This window comes from Ciconia boyciana, chromosome 12 (genome assembly GCF_034638445.1).
Source record: "Ciconia boyciana chromosome 12, ASM3463844v1, whole genome shotgun sequence".
NCBI lineage: Eukaryota > Metazoa > Chordata > Aves > Ciconiiformes > Ciconiidae > Ciconia > Ciconia boyciana.
The window spans coordinates 9,550,468-9,572,084 of record NC_132945.1 but is presented as its reverse complement, the minus strand read 5'-3'; the positions used below and the strand labels follow the sequence as shown (position 1 = coordinate 9,572,084).

The 21,617-nt window shown below is 45.6% G+C and overlaps 1 protein-coding gene across 3 annotated transcripts in view; it reads right to left on the bottom strand.

Annotated features, from left to right (window-relative positions):
* Positions 1–1,450: 1,450 nt before the first annotated feature.
* Positions 1,451–21,617, bottom strand: part of GPC4 (glypican 4) — a 70,979-nt gene continuing 50,812 nt past the window's right edge. For all 3 annotated transcript variants that reach the window (XM_072876928.1, XM_072876930.1, XM_072876929.1), the window contains 6 exons: positions 14,733–14,898; positions 8,883–9,013; positions 8,532–8,678; positions 7,997–8,133; positions 5,614–5,789; positions 1,451–4,609 (listed from right to left, as the gene is read on the bottom strand). In XM_072876928.1, coding sequence (XP_072733029.1) covers positions 4,401–4,609; positions 5,614–5,789; positions 7,997–8,133; positions 8,532–8,678; positions 8,883–9,013; positions 14,733–14,898 — 966 coding nt within the window. In that variant the 3' untranslated portion in view covers positions 1,451–4,400. The remainder of the gene's footprint in view (positions 4,610–5,613; positions 5,790–7,996; positions 8,134–8,531; positions 8,679–8,882; positions 9,014–14,732; positions 14,899–21,617) is intronic.

The following is a 21,617-nucleotide window of genomic DNA, read 5'->3' as shown; positions in this document are numbered from 1 at the left end:
GCACAGCACTACGTAACCATTCGGGATGGGGACTGCAACCCCCAGCCCAGGGGACACAGGCAGGAGGGACAGTGCTGACCCAGTGGCTGCTCACCCTCCCGGGGTGGCTCCTGGCTGTGAGTCCCCTCTGTAGCAGCTGAGGTCAACACAGATCCCACCAGCCAGGAGGGTGACTGCAATGTTTGTGCATCAACTTTCACCTCCTTCTATGCATTTATTTATGTATTTGTAAATTACGACTAGCCCTAGATGGCATCCCAAGGAAGAGAAGCAGCAGAGGACGGGCCACCCTCCCACCAGCCCCGCATGTATCACACTATTGACTTATGGACCACTGCAGGCAGGTGGCCACCGGCCATCACATCAGGCACAGACTTGAGGCAGTGACACTCTGCAGTTATCCTAGATACTCAGCCTGCCTTACATGGAAAAATAAAGCCATCAGCATTAAAAAAGAAAAAAAGGTGCAAATGAATTTCTTCCAACAGTCAGAGATGGGTTTATCCAGGTTCGGGTTTCCTGCAGCAGCCATGCCCATCAGCTTCCACACACACAATCCGTGGTCCTCGTGGTCCCCAAGATGCTCCAGGACTGCCTGCGCCAGCAGGACCTGGGTGTCTGCCGCTCCTGGCTGTGGAGATGTGCCGGTGGCACAGGCCTTCCCGGGGACAAGAAGAAACGCTGCAGATCTGTGCCGGCAAGCGAAGGGCGTGAGCAGGGCAGCAGCCCCCGGCGCCAGCTGTCACTGGTCTGGTTGCCGGCGTCACCACGGGGGGACACTGCCACGTTCATACCGGAGGGCTGCACGAAGGTAGGAGGGAAGAGGGTGGCTTTGGGGGGAGGGTGGCAAACAGGGCCAGCAGTTACCGGGGGACACAAGATAATTAAAAGCATCCAAACAGATGGAAAGGATTTGTATGGGCCTTGCTCTGAAATGCCTGACACCAGATGCTGTCACAAGGAAGGAGCCAGGACCACGCCAGAGGTCTTGCCTGGTGCGGCAAGTCTTAGACCCAGCTAAAGCAATTAGAGGATGGTGACGGAAACTTCAGCACCATCAGGTCTAAGAAATGACCCATGTACTGAGAGGTTGCACCTTCCAGAATTAATACACCAACTTGCCCACGAGGACAAAAGCCAGGTTGGCTCAGCTAAGGGGCAGGAGCAGGACCCTGCTCTGGAGCCGCGGGAGGACTCCTCTTGCTGCCCCGGTCATTTGACCCGACTTAGGGCCACACCACCCATCACAGCACAAAACAAGAGCCTCTGATTACAACAATCTCATTTTTTGCTCTCCTTTTCCCCCTTCATTGCTACCAAAAGTGTAATTATGGAGGCTGGTCCACTGGAGAAACCCAGAGCAGCTTGCACGCGCATGCTGTCTGCGAGGCGGTCGCAGCAGGGAGCTGTACGTGTTAGAGCGAGAGAGGCACAGAGCTGTTAAATCAGGTCCTTTCAAGGGCTGTATTGTTTTATTCCGACTCTTTGGGAGACAGCACCACACATGCCACCAAGAACTCCACCCCTCTGGTTCATTTTGCATTTGAAGCTTGTTACCATTGCCATTAATTTCAATTATTAATTCTATGTATGGGATATTTTCTTTAAAACACGGTTGTAATGGCAACAGTTATGTGAAAAAAAAAAAAAAAAAAAGAAATACTTGAAGGAAGGGAACACATGCCTTCCTCAAAGCCAGCAGCATGCCTCATCCCTACCCGTATGGTTTAGTTTACAAGCTCATGTCAGAGAGCCGATTTCACACACAAACACAAAACAAAAGCAGGAACACAATTTCTGATCACCCTACATTGATGTTTACTCTTGTTTCCTGTAGCCCCAGGTGACAAATCTGTCCTTTATATAGCGGAGGATCATTGTGCTATTCACAAAGTCAACTGGACACGTTTAAAACTCACGGCAGGTCTTTGCATTGGTGGCTTGTACCAAACTAAGGAATAATAATTAGTAAGCAACTAGATGTAAAACGATAAATATAAATTCAGTAACGTTTTTTTCTGAGCAGAAACACCCGAAAGCAGGAGAATTTACAAGCAACTTTCTTACATATGAACACTTACGCCAAGAAGGGAGACGTTGGAGAAGTCAGCCCCTCCAAACACAAGGGCTTTTGTTCCACCATTCTCTGAGCTCTGAAGAAGTTTAATTTTTTTTTTTTTTTTTTCTTCATTTAACTTTGCCGGCCTGCCAGCTGGGTATAAGCCAGAAGGGTTATCCAGTCAGACCTTACTGCAATATATTTACAATGGTAGTGCATCTAAGGTTTGTTTATTTCGGGATTAAAATTCAAATGGCTAGAACCATTTAAATAATTAAAGGGCAATCAGAAAATGCCATGAAACCAAACAAATCAGGAAAAAGTCATGGAAACCATCAGCAATATTTAATTCAGAAATTCTCTTTGTTAGGGAACTTAGCTGAAAGAAAACAGCTGGATGTAGTTCAACCCTCTAAATTAAAAACAATCTAACAAGGTCTATAGGGATAACTCTTTCAGCTACATATTGGAGACCAGATTCACTTCTACCAAGTAAATGTAATAGCACTCAAAGCTAGAAAGGAAATTCCTCAGAACTGAGGTAGTTTCTAAGTATCAGCACATTTTCCAATTCCTCGCAAGGCAACTTAGCTATTTACAATCCATTTTTTCCCACACATAAATTTATAACTTTTTCAATTTTATGCTTCCGTGATTTATTTTCTAAAGAAAAATAATCTAGCCAGAATATCCCTACTCTACTAACATCATGTTTTAATAAATAACTGGCTACTTCTAGTAAAATTAAGCCTCCAGGATTGTTTATACCAGCCAAGAATACTCCATCTTTATAGCTTTGCAGAAATTTGGTGTGAAAATAAAGTTGAATATAATGCTGACCCTGAGCTAACAAGTAATTAATGCTTCAATATAAAAATAGAAAATTATCCTTACAACACAAGGGTGGAATAGAGAAAACCCTCTCTCTCTGGATTGCTCTCCTGGCCGGATCCCAGCGCCCAGCCAGACCTAAAGGCTACCTAAAGCAGGAGGAGACGTGCAGAACAATTTTGAGTCTTTCCAAAGACTTTGTTTTCCCTAAACTATTTTAAAAATTATTTCATCTCTTTTCTTAAAAATATACATTTCTTTTATTAATGAGTTGCCGTTCACCACAACACCATTCCAACTGCGACAGCACAGGTAGAGAGAGGAGGGTGTCTTGGGTAGTGCTGAAAAGCTACAGCCGCTGGGCCCCGGCTCCCAGGAGACCAAATACACCGAAAAGGAGGTGTCTTCAGCCCTGCCAGCTCCTGCCTGCTCCTACTCCCATCTGCCTGCAACAGTGCCGCGGGTCGCTGCCTGCCTGCTCCTTCCCTTTTGCCCCCCATTGGAGAGGAAACAAAACTCTTGCAAAAACAAACCCAACACCCCCCCACCTCCCCTCCCACAAAGTATTCCTTAAAAACAAAAAAAAAAATTTAAAAAATTAATCCAGCATCCATCTAACAAATTTGCAGACAAGACACATGTTGGCATTTGGATCTGCGACACAACAAGTTGCTTCCAACCGAACAAGTTTAATGCCTTATTCCCACGGGGGATGCATGTCAGGAACTGACCTACAGGAGTTACAGCTAATTGCAAGGATCCCGGGGAACAAACGACAACTCTTCTTAGTGTCTGCGGAACTGGAATTCTCTGTAGTCTCTTCCAATTTAACCAAACCTCCTGTACAGAAAGTACAACCTGCTCCTGGCATTAATGCCCTATGCAAATGGGGCACTTGGCACACTGACCAGCTCTGCCTTTACCTTCTGTTTTACCGCATAATAAAGACAAATTACTTCCACTTCTTTCCAGATAAGGCAACTAACATATGTGGATAAATGGGAAGTTAACTACATGAAACATGTTTTCTGCTCGTTGGGCAATTATTTTTCCCCCATAAGATAACATGATAAATAAAACCTGCTTCTGTACAGATATTTCTCATTTCAGAAACACATACTTGTTACAGGCCAAGAGAAGACCCTGGGGTTTTTTTGTTTTCGTAAGAAATATGGTAAAATAAAATAAAATAAAATAAAATAAAAAAAAAGAAAAGTGATAAAGACACAAATGCAGAGCTAACTACAGGCTTGTATATACATTTTTGTTATCCACCTCTAACATGGACTCTTGGTGAACGGGACAGACTGGTAGTCCCCGTTCCTGTTATTCCCAGAATAGCAAGGGAAAAAAAAAAAATCCGTATCTTAAAACCAGTGGCAACATAGTAAAAACTGTACACTGTTGTCCATTAACTTAAAAAGCAAAGTCCCTAGATGGTATAAAAGTGAAAGCAGGTGCCTTCTAACTTTGATAATAAAAGTCTTTCCCCCCGCCCTACGCTGCACAATTATCTCCATTGTCTTTGCATGGCCAAGAACAAAATGCTAAGGAGCAAGGCTGCTTGTGATAAACCGCTCCTGGTAGCGGCAGAAGTGTTCACGTTCTTATCGCTCTTGTTGGAGTTCCCAGTGACTTCGGTGGCATTGAACTCAAACTCTGGGGAGCACTGCTGGAGCTCGCAGCCGCTGCCGCTCTCCTCCCCGCTGCTCTCCTCACCTGCGGGAGACAAACACACGCTGTCCTCCTCTGCCGCCTGCAGTGCGATGCTTCACTTGCAGAAGGCAGAGGGGGGGGAAAAGGCAAGCAAGTGGATGTTTCGACATTTATGAGATGTAAGCGCAGGTCCTCTGGTTAGCGTGAGTTCCACGTGCTGTTCGTCACACCCATCCATACTGGTGGATGAAAAGCTGGACATAAGCCAACAATGTGCGCTCGCAGCCCAGAAAGGCAACCGTATCCTGGGCTGCGTAACAAGCAGCGTGGCCAGCAGGTCGAGGGAGGTGATTCTGCCCCTCTGCTCTGCTCTGGTGAGACCCCACCTGCAGTGCTGCGTCCAGCTCTGGAGCCCCCAGCACAGGAAAGACACGGACCTGTTGGAGCAGGTCCAGAGGAGGCCACGACAGTGATCCGAGGGATGGAACACGTCTTCTATGAGGACAGGCTTAGAGAGTTGGGGTTGTTCAGCCTGGAGAAGAGAAGGCTGCGGGGAGACCTTATTGCAGCGTCTCAGTACTTAAAGGGGTTTTATAAGAAAGATCGGGACAGACCCAATCTTTTAGCAGGGCCTGTTGCAATAGGACAAGGGGTAATGGTTTTAAACTAAAAGAGGGTAGATTTAGACTGGATATAAGGAAAAAATTTTTTTTACAATGAGGGTGGTGAAACACTGGAACAGGTTGCCCAGAGAGGTGGTAGATGCCCCATCCCTGGAAACATTCAAGGTCAGGTTGGAAGGAGCTCTGAGCAACCTGATCTAGTTGAAGATGTCCCTGCTCATTGCAGGGCATTGGACGAGATGACCTGTAAAGGTCCCTTCCAACCCAAACTTATGATTCTATAGGAACAACCCTCCTTGCACAGCTTGCCAGAGATGCTGGTTCCCACCCTCTTTACTAACACGCTTACGCATAGCTGAAGCTTAACCAGCTACACTGTGTTAGCATGAAATCCAATTAAAAAGGGAAAAAGAAAAAGCAAAAGGCAAACAACAGCAAACATACTTATGTCAATGAAGTCGACATCGTTCCCACTGTATGCATTCTTCAGCTTGTTGGTCATCACCCGCAGAGCCATGATTTGCCGGCGAATCACCATGTCTGGCTTGGTAATATCAACTTCTACCTCCGGGTTATTCACTTGACTTGCTAAGCCGTTTCCAGTCACCGCAAAGTCGTACCTGACAAAAAAAGGTTCCTGCTGGTACTGGAGCAGCAGCTCGGTGGGGCCCTGCGCTGAAGGGCGAGAGTGTGGGAACTCAGCAATGCCACCCCCATTTCCAGCCTGGGCGATATCCTGAGCCCAACACGATCTTCCCACATGCTAACCATCATGGAGCCCTTCTCTGGCTTCTTACCCCATCTCCCCTCCCTGCAACCTAAGCAGCATATGAAATTAAACACTGTTTGCATATACCCTGTGCCACAAAGGCAGGGGAATGACAATTTTCTCCCCAACTTGAAAAGAGGAGGAAGATCTAGGGTTTATAATAATAATGGCTTACAACAGCATAAATCAGCTCACTGCAGGCAACAGAGCAAAACAAGCTGCTGGGAAGCCCTGATGCCCAGTTAGATGACACTTTCGGGAAAACAATCTTTGGGGCCATAGTTATCCCAGAGAAACCTATAGTAACTGTTGGAGGCAGGAATGTCATTCTGGCTTTGCATAATGCACCTTAACCATCAAGCTGGGGTATTAAATGTGTACTTCTCATGTACTCTGTACCACGCAGACACGAGATGCAATTTCCCTAATAACCCCAGCAGAAGAAAGACCAGTGTTGTTGAAGATGAGATAACATAACCCCACGCATCAAAGCAGAGAAGAGCCGAGCTGCTCAGCCTGAGGAGGTGTGCATGCTCAGGTCTGAACATACATACAGCCTCTTGGTTTAAAAGACAGACTGAGCAACAAAACCCAAAAGAATACATCTCCTGAAACAGGTATTTGGACTATCATATTATAGAGCAGGGATATGACACTTTTTTTTCCTCCTCCAATTAGCTGACTTACAAGAAAAATCACTGTTTAACAGAAGAAAACATTACTTTTGCTTAGTTATGATGCCAACATCAGTATCACGAGAGACAAAAAAGCCTTTAGCACAATCTCCTGATCCTGGAGACCAGGCAGTGAGATATAATCATATGTGTGAAGGGCATGCTCAAACCCTGTCCTACATTTGGGAGGGTTTATTATTATTGCTGTTGTTGTTATAATTTGTGATCAATATTATATGCTGCAAAGAGGTCAGAGAGAGACCAAAGTGTGGAAGACTACTGAACTTTTAGCTTATTGGAGCCACAGAGAAAAGAGTAACAGCAAAGCAAAATATCTTGCACAACCCACATAGGATGGCAGTAAGCGAGGTCCAGCCTCCCCCCGACACCCACTTCTATCGCCTTGCCCAGTGCTGCCAAGTCTCCATCTCCACTGCTTACTGATGCCAGACCTCACACACTGGGCAAATCTGTCGTGAAAAGCCCTGTACAAGCTGCTGATAGACAAGACCTTGGGAGGGCAGAGCCATTTCTTGTCGCAGAGACCCAAATCATCGCCCTGGCCAAGCAAGGCAGTTTCAGGCATACACAAAACAATGCAAAATTTATGTGGTATGGCTCGGTCCCGTGCCCCCAAAATATCAAGGGCAAAAACTGTTATCACTTAGAAAAACTGCTGGAACACCCTGGATTACTTTTTTTTTTTTTAATGGAACATCCTGGATTTTGCTTATTTCCTCAGTAAGCAAACAGAAAAAAAGAAACTTCTATTTCCAAAATAAAAGTTAAACAGTTACATAAACCATATGACAGAAAACCTTTGGCTTATTAATGTGTTGGTAATGCCTTCCTTAGGGGAAAAAAAAGTTTTGTAACTATTTTTCCATAAAAAGCCTGCATGAAAACCACCGGCCCCCTCGTGCCACTGATCCCCGCAGCGGAGAAGTGGACCTGTCACCGGCCCCCACCGCCTTTGCCCTTGCTCAACAAGAAACACCAACTGGGAGCACTGGGGCAACAGTGCTGTCGGACAACACGAGCATCCCTGCTCTGCGGCCGTGATACAGGATTTTGTACAAATCACCTCCCCAAACCCATAGGCAACCAGTAAGAGGTTTAGGTCTGAGTAAAGATGCTGTTATCTAGATATACAGACTCAGTTCTCTCCTTTAAAACAAACCACCACGTAGAGCTTGGACAACCCTTTAGCTTTGCATTCAAACTCTCCCATCTACAAAAAAAAAGGGGTAACGGCAGCAGCCTGTCACAGGGGGAGCTGGGGTCAGTCCCGTAAGAGCAGAGGGCTCAGGGAGAGGAGCCAGCATGCTGGGAAAGGCTGGGGCAAGAGGGAGAGAGTTAACCGGGGGCGGCAGCATCACCAAACCTGCTCTTGGCGCTCCCGTTCCAGCACTCGTTCTCATTGACAGTGCCTACAGACATATTTTCATCGTTGCAAATGTTGCCAGGGAGAGATGACCAAAATTTTTTGGCTTGCTTCAGCTTCTCTTTCACATCAGTAACCTATTAAATAAAAGAAAAAAAGAAACACAGGACATAATCCAGAATACCAAACTCTCATTAAAAGTGAAGCTGGAAAGGTATTTTTTATCACAACAGACGTGTATAGGCCAGATCTTCATGTTGTGTGTTTTGATGGTTGATTTACTTTTTTAATACAAAATTAAACACCGCTCCTCAAACGCATATTACTCATAAGCCAAGCCTTTAAAACAGGCACTTTTCTGACATACAAGCGTTGAGGTAATTCACGTCTAGAGCCATGGGCAGATTACACCCCTCAGAGAGTTTAAGACAGCCAAGGAATATTAAGAAACCCTATAAATTACAAATGGAAAATTATACGCTGCAGTACACGGGTGTGAAGCGCCTGCATGGCACCGGCAGGATGAGGCACTCACCAGTCGGTCCAAGCTTGTGCCAGCGGCTGTAGTCGGCCGCTCCTCTGGGTTGTAGGGTCTAAAACGAGCACTGAAACCGCTTTCGGAGACGGAGCGAGCAGTCCGGCCCTGGGCAAGTGGTTTTGGCTGGCCGCATCCCTGGAAAACCTAGATGAGAGAAGGAAAGGGTTTTACGAAATGGGAGGTCACAAGAGCCTCCCTTCTCCAGGCTCCAACGCAGCCCCTGCCCAAAATAATACATCAGCTTTATATATATTTGAAAGGACATTAAAGAAAAAACCACATTGATGAGAACAGGGAAATAAAATGTATTGCATAAATAAAGCTCGAGTGTCCTCTTGGCCCATTTACCTTCTGAGACACCTGCATGCTGTTCTCCTGCATGTTCATGATTGCATCTGAAATCTTCACATCAATGGGGTCCATGACTGACTCGATGTTGAAGGGACCCTCCAGCCTTTCTGCTACCAGCAGCATCGAATCTAACACAAAGAGAGAAACAAAGGCTTTTAATGGAGGAGCTTCAAGGATAACAGATAACAAGGACAACAGATTGAATGCACAGACATTAACCACCGCAACATTGCTTCTGACCAGTGCACATCTCCAGGAAACATTTTGCTCCATTCCCAGAGCCTACAACTTCACCAGGCACTTACAGGCTGCCAGCACCAAGCCACGGGCTCATATACATCAAAAGCCGCATTAAGCGAGGGAGAGCCATCGCAGCCTGCCAAAAGGCAGCCTGTAATCAGCTCCTCCCATTAGAAGAAGTATTACTAACACCCTCCTCTCCATGCTTGTTTATTAAAGGTTTCCTTGTGTCATTTGTTTTTCAAGACTGCTTTCAAAGCTGAGAAAGAGAAAGCCGCCAGCTTCCTCATGCTGGTCCTGAACGCAAGACACCAACGTGAAAGGGCCCAAGATGACCATTGCTACCATCTCTCCCTTACGGAAAGCTAAAGGCTTTGCCGTGCCTGGGGAAGCCAAGGGATTATACCTTCTGGCATTGCATGGACAATTTGCATGAGGGAGACTGCGTGACACCAGCGTAAATGTTGTGCACTAACGATATACTTGGCACATCCTATGCAAGTGGAGATGGAAAAGTCCCTCAGCCAACACCGGGTCACTCCTCCTGTGCCAACATGCACATCCTCATCAAATACATCACTAAACATAGCAGCTACCAAACTTCCATTACTTCCTCTGGGAAATTATTATTATTATTGGCATTAAGGCTTTCACCCTGCATTGCATTTCAGCCCTCTCTCTGGTTCTCCCCTAGAAGATGCCTCCAGGTACACAACTTGTGCTAAGCACTCTTCTCTTCTTGCCCATCGCGACCTTTATTTAATGTTTGTTTTCACTGCAGTCCCTCAACCCTGGAGCACCCTCTTGGCTGGCCTCCTCTCCTGCATCACTTTGTGATGCTCTGCCACAAACTCATAATTTTCCAGTTGCATTTAATTCTTCAATTTTTCCTAGCCTGTGTGACATGGGAGGCCAGGGCACAACAGCCCCTCTGGCCCTGAGGAAACCCTCTCCCGAGGAGCTCCTCTCCACTCCCAAGGATACGCCTGTTCCCTTCCATTAAGGAGAAATGGGCGTTCCACAGTCCGGCTATTAATTTATCTTGAAAAGTGTTTCTCCTGACATTCATCCTCCTCCTAAGCGCAGAAGGTACTTTCAACAAGCGGAAAACTTCTGCGGGCTCTGGCTACCTGTTAAAGCCCTATAAAAATACTCCACATACTGAACAATTTAGTAATAGCTCTGCCTTAGCGCCTAAGTCATGTTAAACTACGCTAAAAAAAACACAAACTCATTATAAATATACAATTAAGCTATTTGTGTATTTAAATAATAATAGTAATAATAATAAATCCAACACCAAACCCCCCACCTGAATTGCAGACGTCTTCCTAGCCTGTAAATCACTTTTTAAAGGCAACCCAGTATTCCAAAGATTTGCTGGGTGTTAGTCAAGGGTTGAACAGTCGATCAACCCATCCTAAAAACCATGTCAGCTGGGACTCGCGCAGCTCCGCCAAGTCACCAGTGTTTAGGTGGTGAACCCCAGGAGGAGCTGGAGCCCCCAGGAAAGCCCCTCGCCCTGCAGGCACACACCACCAGCATCAATGATGGAGCTGGAATTTAGCCGTCAGGGACTACAAACAGGTCTGAACTAAATGCATTTAAAAAAAAAAAAAAAAAAAAAAAAGAAGAAGGTAATAACAAATGAAACAAAGAGTCTTAGACTGTATTGTGGTAGGCGCCAATAAAGTGATGCTTCAAATCTCTGAGTAATGACTGCTAGCATGAATATACCATTGTGCCGGAGTGGAGAAAAATGCTTTTGATGTGCTACCAAATGGAGACTTTTGTAAACAAGTGGAGCACAACTTAAATGTGTTCATCATTGTCAAAGCTTTTGGGGTTTTTCACGCACATAAAGAACATCCCGGCGCAGTTTGTAGGAAGCCACTCATTTCAAATAAAAATATTATGAATAGACAGATAATAAAACACACAAAATGCATAGTTTAAAAAAAAAAAAATCATTCCATTTTCTAACTGCTTAATTCTCCGAGCAGCCAGGAAAGGCCGCAGATCAATAAAGTGTTTGTGAAAGACTGAAAGGAAACATAAACCCCAATTCTTCTGGCTGTTTGGCGTCTTTGTAAACTTTGAGCCGGGCAGGCCATCCACAAGACCATGGGAATGTAGAGCGAATTGGGTCCTTTGTTAGCAGGGGTGCCATGGCGTTACATGTATCACAGCCCAGGAATGCAGCCTCCGCTTTGACTGCCGATAGAGAAAATGCATTCGGCCTCCAGCAGAGCTGCCAAAGCTGGCGAGAAAAGATAAGGAAAGTAATAATTGCCCTTGGAGAATATATTCAACTGGAGCTCTTCAGGAGCTGGGATAGATACTAGCAAGGAGCACTAAAAGAAATAAACTTTCATTAAAAAGGAAATAAAATAAAAAAAGAGGCGATGGAGGGCTCTACCTCATCCGCGGTTTTGATTTTGGGGGCATCCCGCAAACTTTTACCTCCCACCAGGAGCTGGCTGGTGTCCCCACCAGCAGTCGTGGTGAGCAGCGATTCCCTCTGGCAGCCACGTTTGACATTAATAGGGTTGGCTGGGGTTCAAGATAACGCTCGCACGTCGAGAGGGGAGGCACACTGCACCAAAACCAGAAACGAAGCTTCGGTGCAACTCACTTCCCAAAAAGATTTTCCATTATTGGGAGAGAGGAGTTGATTATAAATATCAATTATTTTGCACCGGCTTTGGTGCAAAATAATTGATATTTATAAGCCACGGTGAGGTGGCTCAGATCTGCTTCACAAAAAAAAGTCTGGCAGAGTGAAAAATGTACCCTGGCCATTTATTACAAACACACAGCATGACAAAGACTGTCTCTCCTCCCCCGTGATGGGGAGATAGAAGTGGATGGGGGGGACACCCACCCCACACCATATAGCACCATCCCTTAAAGACCCTTTTCCTCCTGCATACATCTGTCCTTGCTACTGGCATTGAGACGATCCTTGGCAATTCTTTCGCATTGTGCCACCAATAATCAGAAACCCGCATCTTCAGCCTCACTGTCTGACTTGAAGAACAAAAGGCAGTTTTCAGTCTTAACCCCAAGATCTGATTTAAAAGGGGAGGGAAGGCGGGGGAAGACCTTGACCATTCATTAACAACAATCTTTTTTTTTTTTTTAAAGGAGAAAAAAATTCTTTGCACACGAAGTAGTACTCCAGATATGTATATGGAGCCTGAATTCGCCATCTTTGAGCAGAGTAAACCTTCGTGGGGGGGGGAAAAAAATCATGAAAAGGCACTGGAGATTAACGCTGTTCATTCAGGAAAGCTCCAACCCCCCCCAAATAGCTTGTTTGAAACAAAGTATACCCCTGTCTAATTGGTGTATAATTGTGTCAGGAATAGAGGGCAAAATAATTTAAAGATAGTTAAATGGGAGAACAGAGTACAATTTGGTCATTATTTCATATGCCGCAACTTTAAATGGTAGCCTGCAGAAGTAAGGAAGTATAAAGTCTTCTTGTCTCAAAAAACCTACAAACTTTACATCCCAGTTTGGAAAAGCTTTACATAAGTGACTTACATATAGACCCACTAACACATGCACCCAAATTCATATATACTTGTAGCATTTGTTGCAAGTTCTCCCATTTAACTATCTTTAAATTATTTTGCTAGGTTCAAAATCTGTTTTTGACACGTAATAAATCATTGCCATAACTTAGTACTTAAACCCACGATGCAAAATAGCATCGAGCCCATGCAGGTGGGGGTTTTTTTGTTGTTGTGGGGTGCTTTTGGGGGTATTTTGTTTTATTTATTTATTAATTTATTTATTTAAAATTTTAAACACACACACAGGATATTTGTGACATATGCCCTGCCCCAAACACCAGATCTATTTAATTTAATTTGCCTCAAGTGGCAAATTGAGATAGAAACCAAAATCTGGAACATAACCAGCACCTGTTCAGTTATTAAACTGCCTAAAGAAAGCACAGTTCAAGTTTTCAGTATCCGTACTTCTCTGCAAGAATCAACCTAGAGTGCAAGAACCAAGCAAATACTGCCAATAAATATACTGACGCTTAATACCAAAGTTAACTAATGACTGGGCAAGAAGCCCCTTGGGGAGGAAGCACTGCAAGAAGAAAGCTTTGCTTCCAACCTGGAATCACATTTATTTATTTTGTCTTGTTTAATAATCTTAATTATTGTATGCAGTCCCTGATCAGTCTCGTGTGACAGGGCTTGCTGGCTTCCAGCGACGTTCATTTTTAGCTGCATACCACCTACAGCAATTAGCTGCTTGTGCTTTTGTCTGTTTTCTGGCATTATGACCTTCCCTTTCATGGGATTCCTCTTTTCTACTTGGACTAGATGTTTGCAAGTCTCCTGGCTTTGAGCTATTTCAGCAACAATTGTAGCTGAAATACTTAATATTCTCATGAGAAAGACGGCTGGGAGGAATGGGGGGGAGGGTGTCAGCCTCCCAGAGAATGACTTGGAAACCCAGTTTAGTGTCACATTTAACTCCCTATATAGAATACACAGGCAAAAAAAACGCCTTCTGAAAATAATACCCTGCACACATCCAGTTGGCACGGGCAGCAAAGTGAAAAGCCAGCGCACAAAACACGGGAAAACAAGTTCTAAGATTTAAATCTAGCCTGAAATGCCAATTATCAGCAATTTCCCTTTTTTATCTCACAGCTTAATGAAAGGAAAATCTTTTCTTTCTAACAGTCTTTTTTTTCCACGAGTGGGATGGGAAGAGCACTGCGGCCTTGTCAGTAGCGGCAGAGACTTTACATGTGCGCTTCATCACACATTAACTGGAGTGAAGCGGCTGCTCCCAAAGGATGCTCGTTCACAGATAAATCAAGCCTCCTGGAAAAGGAGCACAAATGAAAACATTTAATATTATCTATTGTCTGTGCTCCCAAAACGTGATGCATCGCTAATTCTACTGAGCCTTGACCCAAGGTAGAATTTAACGTTTCAGTCTAAATTTCATATATCAAATAATACCATTTCTAAGCACGGAAGAGAAATAACAAACAGGAGGAAGATGATGGCAAAAGCACTCGCACAGCGTCACGTAAGGCCTATCAACATTTCAAAAGGATGGTGGCCAAGCGCCAAATAAACTGTTTAAAAACAGATTCAGACACATATCCCATTCAATTTTCTTAATGTAAAATACAGGCCCACAGCTTTTCCCAAAGCTCACCCCAGCTGGCAGGGAGACTCCCAGACTGCTGAGCAAGAAAACTGGCTTCGAGAAGGACAGCTGTACGGTGACAACAATGTATAAGGAGTAGTATGGAAAAAACAGCTTTCACACACGCTTGGCTCCAGCAAGAAGAGACACTCCAAGCCTACAAGCACATGGCAGCTCCATCCTCCTAAAGCTTGCTGCAACAGACGTCACTGGCACAACAAAAGTCTCATTTATTTAGAAATTAATGTAAACTGCAAAAGGTGTGCTGTAAACAAAGACATGGAAGGAAAAGATACCCATCACAAGACACCTAAAACCCCTGCTATAGCTCAGCACAGCCACTCACAAAAGCCATTTAAGGTGGGGGACACAGTATCAGTATATACTCACATGCAGTTTTAACCCATATTGCCTTACCTATAAAGATATTCCACTCTGTGTCCAAGTCCCCTTGGTTGGCCAAGCAGCCTCTCATGACGTTAAAGCAGTAGTTGTAACAGGGCTTCACCGATACCAGACCTCGGCAGTATGGGCAGTACATCATCTTCAGCAGCGCTCGCGTACCCTGCGGCGTGGGGTTCACCTTTACAAGAGAAAAAGGGGAAAGGAGAAGAAAATTAGCTCTTGGTCACTTAAAGCAAAAAATGCCCACACATTTACTCCAGGGCAGGTGGGAACAGAGCTGTGCAGAGGAGAGGCAATAGGGTCAGCCACCGCTGTCTGGTCAGAGCTCCTCGGTACCTGGGGAGCAGATGAAGGAGTTTGGCTCACCTCCTTGGGTGTACCTGCCATTCCAGGGGTCACGGCCAGTCCTCCCCTCTGCAAAACATTATATGCTCCGCAATATACCCAGAGAAAGCTGCCCAGTATTGTGGGACCCCTCCCTGGGCTGCAAGGACAGGCACCCCAAGGGAACATGAAGCATTCGAGATTAGGGAAGGGACTAAAAGGCCACCAAGCCAAAAGGCGTAATGCAAGGCTGTGTTATCCAAGCCCCACTGCAAACACACGCTGAAGAAGACGATGCCAGGATTTCTCAGGAAACAGCGGCCGAGATGGGATGCCTGCCGCTATGCCTCCACCAAACCCGCCGGTTGCTCCGCCGCGGCGCTGCGGCTCGGCTCTTCCTGGACAATCGCCCAGCAGGGCTCTCCGGCAGAGAGACCGGCTCCTTTATCTTACATTCAACTCCTGCAACACAGCATTTACATGACAGACACCCGGGTTCATTTACACTCAGCACCCATCACGCTAAATAACACTGTTCCCCACACCCGAAGGAGGTGGGAGCTACAGCCCCGCAGCTGAGGACAAGCCCAGAGGACCCTGGAAGCCAACATGCAACTGCTGGGCGTGCAAGCGGAGCTATCTGCAGCAGTCACGTCATCCCCTGAGCCCTCGACAGGGCTATTTTCCAAAGTGACTCATGGTCATTCATGTTTGATTCACTCTCTGGCCATGCTTCAAAACACTCACTGAAACCATTTCCACCCAGCCAGTCTGAGGAGCATTAGCTCCAGCACCACGTACTAGTGCCGACCACGTGGTGGGTCTGCCTAAAGCACTAAACAGAGAAGCTCCTTCAAGAGCAAGTTTAAGTGTTAATTAGCCACACATGAAAATTGAAAATTAAGATGTGATCAGAGATATGCTGACAAAATAGAAGCGGTCTCTGGTGTTTTAGCAATGCGCTTGAGACTTCTTGTAAGGCATTTATGGAGAGCACTCTAAATAGGTTATGATCCAAGACCATGCTGAAGGAGGAGACACACACACAGAGCCCTGAGGAAGAGAGAAGTCATTCAACACAAATGGCTGGAGATGTGGATGGCCTCCACATCTCATCTGCTGGGGATCTGGAAACCAATTTCATAGCAGCGAGGATGACAGGACTGAACAGAGATGAATGTACGGGAGGAAGACCTGGCACCACAAGTACGCTGAGGGCCTTACTACTGCGAAGCCCATCACAGCACAAGGGCTACGGAGAAACTGAACGTGATCTTCTGGTGCAAAAACTAGTTGGCAGCACATGAAACTAGGAGGCAACAGATTTTAACAAAAACAAACCAGAAGACAAAAAAACCCACTACATAATCAGGCTGGCTTTGCTAATAACATCAGCAAATTTTTAAACCCTCTTTTCTTAGGAAAAGAGATGACAGATAGAAATCTGTTGTCTTTCTATCAACTCCAAAAAGATCATGGTTTCTCTTCAATGGGCAAGGAAACTGGGTAGAAAGGCAGAAGGACAATTTTCTGCAGTTGATGGAGCTCGGTGCTGGATTTTGGCTGGCCAGCAATGTTCATTCAGACATCAGTTTACCCCTCCTTTGTCATCTTTACCCCTCTTTTGTCCACAAGGAGCCTGTTTGGCTGAGCAAAAAGAAACTCAACGTAGAAAGCTGTTTGCGATAGTGGGGGAATCCAATTCAGATGTTTCAGAGCATACATACATACACACACACACACATATATTTTATATATATATATAAAAAATATATGTATTTCAATATATGTATTCCAAATATATATATATTTGGAAGGTGCAGGGGGAATGGGAGCCCCAGCAGAAAGCTCCCTATTGGGGCAGCGTGGCTTTAAAGCAGAGCTAGTTCACACACTGGAAAGAGCTCAAGCAGCAGAAACCAGCTAAATCAGATGATTTATAGTAGGAAAACTGAAAACAGACAAATGTAAAGGTATCATCTGTCATCTAGATGGTGCAGCCCTTGCATAACAAAAAAGTTGGGGGGGGGGGGGGCGGGGACGACACGGACACGGAATGGTCGGAAAGAGGGAATGAAGCAACACCTAACACCCAGAGACAGAGCTCTGAAGGATGCCCCAGTTTAGTGGTTTAGTTTCTCTGATAAAAATCTCTTCCCATGACACTTGGTAGGTGCCAGGACCTCCATGTCTAGTCCTGAGGCTTATCAGCAGATCCCAGCCATCCTAGCACTGCTGGTCCTCAAAGCAGTGCTCTGCATCCTCCTTGGGAAGAAAATTATGAAAAGGTTGATAGCACCAGCCAGGTGCTACAGCAGTTTGAAGTGGGAGGAGGAGCAGGAGAGTCCCCCAACCCTATCATGGAAAGCTGCAGCTTTATGAAAGGGAGTATGTGGCAGTGTGTTGCAAAAAATCACCCGCACAGCAGTGACCCAGTAGGCACCTTCCCATCTTAGGTTCCCGGCTCGCCCCGCGTGGCTGCAATCCTGCAGCATCTGCCCTGCTTTGATATTTCATAGGGGTTGATCTTCAAGAATCTCAGCAGATGCAGGGGAAACTGAAGCTGCTTTCCCACGTTCCACGGCGGACGACATGGGACGGGCACTTGGATTAGGTCCTTTGAACAAAGACCCAGGATGATTTTAAAAGCAAACGGGATTTTGCTTCCTTCCCTGCGTAGGCTTGCAGCTCTGAGCCCTACACAGAGCTGAGCAAATGGGTCGATGAAAAGACAAACCCCAGCCTGCAGTGACTGCCAAACCGAGCCCTAACTAGTGATGGACATAACCCACAGGGAAGCTGTTAGTTTGCAATACAGTTGCAGGTGAAGAGGAAGACAAAGGGGAAATTCATCAGTCCAGATCTGGCATTTTATGGTGTCAGAAAGCAACAGGAAGGCACAAACAGAGATCAGCTCTAAGAGAGAGTTTCAGGGAAAATTATGAGCAATTACACCTTCTTACAACAGTGATAAATGCTTAACTGCTGCATATCGCTGCAACGAGAACCTTAACCCCTGGCAAGGGGCCCTTACCCAGTCCAGACCAACTCTGGATCTGTCAGAGGGCTGTGCCATATGTTGCACTGGCAATTCTTCACAAGCTTTTAATGTTCGCTCTGCCACGCCAGGTGCAAGCTCTTAAAACACCATTGCATGTAACAGTAAACCCAGATATGCTTTGTTCTGGGGTTGTGTTTATCTTGGAAAGCAACTCAAGTTCACTCCAACTCTACTCTAGAATGACCCTCAAAACCAAAATGATCTCCTTTCTCATAAAGCAGAGTCCCAAAGAAAGCTTTATTTGCTGAAGAGGATTTACTCCAGTACATTTGAGCCCAGGTAGTAGTACGCTGTAGTGCACATACCCTGTAAAAGCTTATAATAGAAGTAAATGCACTCCAATCCCTTCCTTTTATCTTGCGAAATTTATTTCCTTTCCGTGGCGTTCCACACCACTGCAGCAATCCATCACACTGTGGTTTCATCATGTAAATTACAATTTGTCCATGTCTATACGCTTTGTCAAATGTGAAGATTAAAAGCTGCTAACAGATGTGTTTTGGCACCGATCTTCACATTCATATCAAACTTGCTCCTTAAAAACACAGATTTGCACACAATCCACAAAAATTAAGTGAAAAGCAAACAGTTCTGGGCTTTCTGGGCTTAATCCAAACGTTTCATTTCATATTTGTTGAGGTACCCCCAACTTACATTTACTGGTGAAGATACAATCATGTTCTTGTAAAAATGACATGCTCTTGATAAAATAAAATCTGGTTTTTGTTGGTACCTTGTCATATCCATCCCATTTCAGAGTCTCACATAAGGGAAACGGTTTGCCCTATGTCCTTAGCCTTTTCCAACTCGCTGGCAATTGCATCTGGATGCATACATCTGGTAGAAACTTCACCATTAAAGCACACACCTACCAAGTGAAATGCCTTGTTAACAGCCTACCACAAAGCCACCAAAACTCAAGAAAAACCAATCTGTACAAGCAGACAAAGTTCAGAGAAGCAACCAGCTTCTTATTCCCCTCCTTCCCAAGGCAAGGAATAGTTGAGGAAGGATGACAGAGCAACCATGGACGGACCTGTGGGGAGCTCCCACCAGCTGCCAGACAGCCAGACCGCATTTTATTCTCTCATTCCACCCTCAAGTTAACATTAAGAATGTTAATAACAACATTTAAAATCCTGTCAGCTTTAATAACTATTTATAATAACACTGATAACTCAGGCTTTCTTATTTTCCAAGCTTGCACAACAGCAGCGTTGCCATGCCAGCAGCACAGCCACCAGAAAACATAAAAATCCAACAATTTGAAAATAAATGCAGTAAATTACTTTTGATTTATACTGTGTTTTCTTTGCAAAAAACTGAATTAGAGCAATACTGCATAAAGAAGACTGAAGGAGTAGCTTCTCAGTGACATGGAAAGATGATTTCATGACTTCAAAAAACTAACTCCAAAGCTGACTGAAGGACTGTGGGATGCTCCAGGTGAGCAGCCAATTTAGACAAGCGAACTGTCGTCAATTTTTGGGACCAACACAACCTTACTTACATCATTTTTTCCTTCCCTCAATGTTGCGCAAGACCATCATCTTGGCACATGCCGGTCCAGACGTTCAGCTCACTGTGACGCAGAAGATCACTCAGGCGGCTCTTGGTTTGCTTCCCCACCCCAAATACTCCAATTAAAGTGTTTTGGAATTAACTATGCATTTAACCAATTTTGCTGGCATGGTGCAAGCACATGAATAATTTAGAAAGCATCTGGTTCAACCGCAGATTTGGGCCTCCAAGGTCTTGCACAAGGGAGCACATTTAGGAGCGATACTTGGGAACCGCACAGCTCTGTGCCTCGTCAGTATTCGCTACCTGTCTGCTACAGCTTTATCTTGCTGGTTACTGTCACCTCTGTGCGAGGAAAAGTTCAAGAGTACGTTTATACTCGATACCCCAATAGCTTGCTTTTCCCCCTCCCCAGATGTGACACTGCCAGAGAGGAACAGCAGAGCTGCTGAGAATCACACCGCCGGTCACTGACCTGCTCAGTCTTCACATTAACGTCGAAAGGGCAGCGCCCTGTGCTCTTCTTTCCCGCCGGCACCCCCGGCCCCCGCCGGGCAGAGGGGACCTCAGTGCCAAGCAGACGCCTCTTCCACCAAACACTTAGGGAGCGACGCCAGGGTCAGCATCTCCTGCTCTTGGTGTCCTCGGGACCAACGAGCTTTTCAAACAAGTCTTGTTCTCCAAAGCACCTGCCTCTCCCCAACCCAGAGACACAGCAGATAGTCAGGAGGGCTCTGTTTGCTTTAACGAGCAAAACAGCGAGAACATTTATCTTGGCAGCTACACCCAAAAACTTCCTTAGTTATCCCTCACATTGTTTTCAAAATTAGCAGCAGAACCAGAGCGTGTGGGGAGGCAAAGAAAAAAAAAGAAAAAAAGCCCAGTGCACTGAAGTGCTCCTACATGATGCCATCAGCTCCAAACCCACAGCCGCATCCACGCGCGCTCTCAGCACATTAAATCCGCGATGACTGCTGCTTGAGCACGCTTTGAAGGCTATGCCTAGCACAGACCCTCAGATGGCTGGAGCTGAGGCAGATGCAGCCACATTCTTGGCAGGTCTTCTCAGGGTCATCTTTGGCATGGAGAAGTGCTTGGTATTGTTTTCTGCATTGATGTTTGCCCTTGGCACATAGAAGGCAACGTCCTTGTGCACGGCGGCCCCTTGGTCTGGCTCCCTAGCTTGCAACTTGCTGCCTGGACAGCACTGCTTCTTCAGAGGCCCCTCTGCAACACCAAAAGGGCTCCTTGGCTCTTCTGGCTGGTTCTTGGTTGCCCATGAAGCAGCAGCATCTGCCCCCAGTCTCCTCTCAACGCATAGAAGGAACACATTTCACCTCTGTCACTTCCCTGGGAGGGTTTGCTCTTACGCAAAGGGTGCCCAGCTTTGCTGGATATAGGAACATGAACTTCTTCCTGAAGAAGGATTAAGGGCACATTCCCCTCAAGTCAAACCAAGGGCAAGGACCGCACAAAGGGAGATTGGACCTTTGCTCTCTGACTAAACTTTTAGATCCTCAAATGGTAATTACGAGGGGCACAACATTTACTGAAATAGGAGCTCAGTGCCCTAATATTTTTGATTATACAGGCCTTAATTCTTATTCATTCAGTGTTTTATTATTTTAATCACTGCTTCTCCTAAGCTAATGTCTGGTCCACATTCTGCATCCATGCTGAAAAGGGCAGGAGCCACGGTTCAGGAGATGCAGCTGGAGGGAAGGGAGCTCACGCAGGCCAGCGCTAGGTTGGTTTATGCAGGTTCAGTGCTTCATCTTGTGCTCCATGGATGTGTCATTAGAGACGAGGCAGCTCAGAGCAAAGGGGGTTAAAAACTCACCGGGCTCTCGCTCCAGCTTTGGAGCGCCTGCGGGAAGGCAATCACCTGCCCCCTCCACAATTCTCTTCCGTAAATGGTTTGAAGAAAATTCCCTCCTTGGCTGCTATCATCACACTTCATTTGGAAGAAATGCCGATACCAAGGAAGCTGA